The sequence below is a fragment of the Tupaia chinensis genome, unplaced genomic scaffold (genome assembly GCF_000334495.1).
Source record: "Tupaia chinensis unplaced genomic scaffold, TupChi_1.0 Scaffold000037_4, whole genome shotgun sequence".
Taxonomy (NCBI): domain Eukaryota; kingdom Metazoa; phylum Chordata; class Mammalia; order Scandentia; family Tupaiidae; genus Tupaia; species Tupaia belangeri.
Window position 1 is genome coordinate 909,732 of NW_006159487.1, and position 5,025 is coordinate 914,756.

General features: G+C 61.1%; 1 protein-coding gene across 1 annotated transcript in view; it reads left to right on the forward strand.

Annotated features, from left to right (window-relative positions):
* CHEK1 (checkpoint kinase 1) overlaps positions 1 to 5,025 on the forward strand; it is a gene marked incomplete at its 5' end in the record, with an annotated part of 26,353 nt that overhangs the window by 9,363 nt on the left and 11,965 nt on the right. The window contains 1 exon segment of the mRNA XM_014588760.1: positions 1,478 to 1,573. Within this exon segment, the coding sequence (XP_014444246.1) occupies positions 1,478 to 1,573 (96 nt within the window).

Sequence of the window (5,025 nt, forward strand, 5' to 3'; positions counted from 1 at the left end):
GCACGTTCCCTGCGCCCGCCCGCCGGTCACGGGTGGGGCAGCGTTGGCATACCTGCGCAGCAGGGCCTGAGCAGGGCACCAGCCTGTGTCCCCACTCCTCGCTGCTTCGTGCCGGGCCGCCGGTTCCCATGGAGTGAGCGTGCTGGTGTTCCCGAGGTTTAACTCAGTGCTAATGGGGCTGGGCACACTTCGCTTATCAGACTGTCGTCTGTCCTGCTCATTTTTGGCAAGGAAAGTTACTGTTTTTCCTATTTTAAAATTGTTTTTAAGGGTGGTTTATTAACTTTAATGATGAAAGTTGTCAGAAGAATATTCTCTTGAAATTTATTTTTTCTCGGAAAGTGGAAAATCCGAACCCTCTCAGGGCCAGCAGATGGTGTGGAGGTTAAGGTGGGTGGATCCCACATGGCCGACTGTGCTGTTCAAATCCTGGACCTGGTGGCTTGAAAAATGCTGGGCATGTGTGCCCCAAATCCTGAGGAAGTGGAGGAGAAGGGATTGTGGCATGGCCCTTCCTCCCGTGTGGGGAGCTGCTTTCTCACGCTCTGTCTCCATCAGCCTCCGAAGCTCTTCTGCCAGCACATGGCCCTGTCGCACATTTAAAAGGAACAAGAAAAGTGAAAAAGACACCCTTCCCCCAGTTAGAAAGAACAGCTTAATCATAGCCATAATGACGTTGGTGTTGGAGATGCATGGACGTTTTTATGATTATTTAGTTGGGACCAGCAGGTGCTGTAGCGGGTGCATCACTGGACTCCCACACGGCCTGTCTCAGTCCAGTGACCATCCACTCCGCCACCTGCTGGCCTTTATGTAACTGTCTCTTAAAATGTTATTGGTGAATAAATTGTCCTATACAACTGAATGAACGAGAAAGTCAGATGAAAACATGAGAGAGCAAGTCAGTGAAATTTGGTATAGAAATGCTTAAGAGATTCATTTATATCTTTTTGTTAATGCTCTCACACGGGGAGAAACATTTCCACCTAGTTCTTGTACGTCTCTGCAGACAATTAAGAATCAGATTTAGGAAGAATATTGTAAGATAAAGACAGCAGCCCAGAGAAGCTGCATGAAAGCAAAGCAGTAATTTAGCAACTTTATTAACTTCTAAGAGTTTTTTGCCTCAGGGCTTGTGTGCTCACCAGAAAGACAGACACAGTGAGAGGGAGAGGGTGAAGTCACCCCCGGGGATGACCAGCCACAACCCCTTCCCCATTCCCAGGGAATGGAGTGCCCTGGGATCTTGGGCACACACGCACACACACCCGGTGTGATTTTCAAGCCCCTGGGTCCAGGCCTCGAACTACAGTCAGCCATGCGGGAGTCCAGCAACGTAACCACTATGCTGTCTGCCGGCCCCAGCGACCTTTCCTTTCCCTCCCTTACGTGGCACCAAGATGTGGGAGGCCAGTATGGAATGTGTCCTGGGGCGGGCCACAGGCCATCCAGGCGTGACCCTGTCACCCTCTTCCAGCTCTGCTGCACAGGATCCTGGTGGAGGACCCCGAGGTGAGGATCACCATCCCAGACATCAGGAAGGACCGGTGGTACAGCAAGCCACTCAAGAGAGGTAGCCGCCGGCTAGGGCTCAGGGTGGAGTGCCCGGGGAGGGACATAGAGACCACCCCGCGTTATGGTCGTGGGAGCCTTGGAAATGCCAGATCTAGGACTGGAGGGGACGTGTGAGGTGAGAGGCGCGGGGCGGTCTTTGGGGAGTAGCGAAGGTCGGCGCCGTGGCAGGGTCTGCTGTCCGTGGGTGTGTCACCTGCAGCTGGCACCGTGCGTGGCACCTCGAAGGCCCTGGGTGCACTTTCCGAGGTAGGGAGTGAGCCAAGAAGGGAGAGTTCTGAGTCGGGGCCCGGTGTGGAGGAGCCAGGAAGGGGTTTGGCTTTAACTGGAGACCACTGGGGAAACTTCGGGGACTTTTAGGGTTTAGACGATCTTTCTTGATGGCCAGAAAGAGGGCCGGAGCGGTGCAGCCCCTGCTCGGTGTCCAGACGCAAGAGGACGGTGTGTGGTGGGGTTGGAGGGAGAGCTGGATCGCAGGGAGCTGACGAGCAGGCTGTGCCAGCTAGACGGGGAGAGTGAGGGGATGCGAGCCGTGCGACCCTCGGTTCTGAACCAGGAGGAGAAGCGTTTGGGCGAGCTTTGATTTTCGACATTCCGAACGCGGGGGGCTAAGTTAAACCTGCCCGGTAATTGCGTGTGTGTAAGAGTGCAGCTCGGGAGAGCACTAAGCTGGAGATATCATTTTCGGTGTTTTCTGCAGACAGGTGGCGATTTCAGCCACGGTGGTAGGTGAGGTTGAGTCCTTGGGACGTTGAGGAGTACCAGCCAGTCTAGGAGAGGCGGGGGGGGGAGGGGGGGGGGCCAGCCCCAGCCAGTCTAGGAGAGGCGGGTGGAGAAGGTGGCGGGCCCAGGCGGGCCTGGGAAGGGTCCCGGGGCCACAGGATGGGCCGTCTGGACACTTGCGGCAGGAGCTGTGGCAGGGAGTGGGGTACATTCTGGAGCCGGGCAGTGGTCAGTGAGCGGGGAGACCCGCAGAGAGAACCCAGGACCAGCGGCCTCTCGGGGCACAGAGGACAGTGGCCGACCAGTCGGAGTGGCTGCTCCCCCTCGTCTTCTCGTTCCGAGTGCAGTCCAGCCGGCCCTGGGAGGGGACCTTTCCTTCCCACACCCTCGTGTCCTGGGTCAGAGTGGGCAGGCGTCACCCTCGGCCCTCGCCGTCCCACTCTCCCCGCACTCCGCCCCTCCGTTTTGACTCCGAGTCACCCCGTCCCTGCCTTGGTCACCTGACCTGGGCCCCCACTCGGAAGCCTCCAGCCCCTCCGTGCCATCACTCGCCGGCTGGGCCTCCGGTGGGCCGTCCTGGTCGATGGCACAGGCTCCGTGGTGACCCGCGACACCTCGCCTCCTCCCTTGTGATGGGGTCTTTACACCCCACTCCGAACACCGGGTCGGTGCTCCAGCCTCCCCTCTGCTGCCCTGACCCCCTTGGACCCACCCGGTGCTCAGAGGCCACCTGTACGGCTGCCCTTCTGCCGTCTCTCACCGCCCTTCCCTCGGGTCTGCAGCCCCGCCTTCCCCGTCTTCCAGCTCCGGCGGCCCCTGTGACAGCTGCACTGACACCTTCAGCCTTCCACCCTTGCCCCCAAGTCACGCTCACTGGGAGAGACCTGGCCCGCGTTTAATTCCTTTTACTTTTTTCTAACTCACTGGAGCGAGGGGAGTGAGAAGGTCCCCCCGACACGTCACGCTGCAGCTCCTGCCCCTCTCCTCCCTCCCGGTGGGCTCTCCAGCACGCACGGCTGCCTGTGTGTTTTCTGAGCCATGGGTGCAGGCCTGGAGCCCCAAGGTCAGCCATGCCGGGGCCAGTGGCTTACCCACCAGGCAGGGCCAGTCCGACGGCCCCTCCCTGCTCCATCCTGGCGCCTGCACAGCAGTTGCAGCTCGAGACAAGGCTCGGATGTGGCCATGCGGAGTCTGGGCCCGCGTCTCGAGGGAGCCCTCGGTGCCGCCACTTTTGCTCTCCTGTCCCCGTGAGGCTTTATACGGTTTCTTTCCCCTTTCCCCGTTTCTGTAGCTATTGCTGTGGTCCTCCTGCCTCGGCCTCCCGGCCAAGACCACAGACACACCTCCATACCCGACTGTCCATCGGTCTGGCTGTGCTGGCCTCTAGGGCAGGCTGGGGACTGAGCCTGGGCTCCTTCCCGTTCTCTCTCGCTGGCGACAGTGCTTCTGTACACTGGGAGCAAGAGCAGCCGCAGGGACCTCGTGCAGGCCCTGCCGTCCCCGCCTGCCATGCCACTGCAGATCCTTGCCTTGTCCCACCCTCCAGCTGCAGGCCGGCTCCCCCAGGGCAGGGTCCACAGCCCTGCTCCTCCCCCCCCTCCAGCTGCAGGCCGGCTCCCCCAGGGCAGGGTCCACAGCCCTGCTCCTCCCCCCCCTCCAGCTGCAGGCCGGCTCCCCCAGGGCAGGGTCCACAGCCCTGCTCCTCCCCCCCCTCCAGCTGCAGGCCGGCTCCCCCAGGGCAGGGTCCACAGCCCTGCTCCTCCCCCCCCTCCAGCTGCAGGCCGGCTCCCCCAGGGCAGGGTCCACAGCCCTGCTCCTCCCCCCCCTCCAGCTGCAGGCCGGCTCCCCCAGGGCAGTGTCCACAGCCCTACTCTTCCCTCACATCCGGTCTGCACGTGCCGTTCAAGCCAGAGTCCGACCTCCGGGGCCCGGCTGCCCCGGTGCCTGTCGGGTGGAACCACAATACCCTGCCAGCATTCAGGTGCCCAGCCCGGCTCCGTGGTCCTGCTTGGACTCGCCCGTGCTGTGCCTGTCCTTGAGAGCAAGTGGCAAGGCTTGCATGTCTGTCCATCTGTCCAAGCTCTGGTCCCCACCCTGCCCTCCAGTCTGCTCACTCCCATTCTGGCTGTACCGGCCTCGTTCCTCTGAGATGCCTTGGGCACACCTAGTCCCGGCGCTGAGGCTCACTGTGGGAGCCTGGAGATGCTTTCCGTGGGACTCAGCTGCTTCGCTCTCGCCTGGTTGGCTGCTGGCGTCCACGCCGTTTCGGCCGTTTTGGCCGTGACGTCCCTGCCCCCCTGCTCAAGGCTGGCCTTTCTCCCTGGCACGCTGCTGTGGCGTACCTGGCTGGGGCATCTAGCGGTCTGACCTACTGGTTTCAGCTTGAGCTCTTGTTGCTTTACCTTGCCTCCTGTTGGTGCAGTGTGAGGTAGGAGAGGTTAAAGGTCCTGTTTGCTCACGCCTAGCGCTAGTAGGTGAGAGGGTCGTAAGTGACAGACTGAGAGCTGGCAGTACCCGTGGTACGCAGTTTGGGAGCAGAATGAGGAGACGAGCCCAGCCGTTGAAAAACAGCAGTGAGTGGCAGGCCATCAGATCCCGAGGGCAGGCAGGCTGGGCTGGAGCGACGGGGCGAGTGGGTTCAGGTGGGAAGGGAGCCGGTGCAGAGGGAGCCGGTGCAGAGGGAGCCGGTGCAGAGGGGGCCGGTGCAGAGGGGGCCGGTGCAGAGGGCGC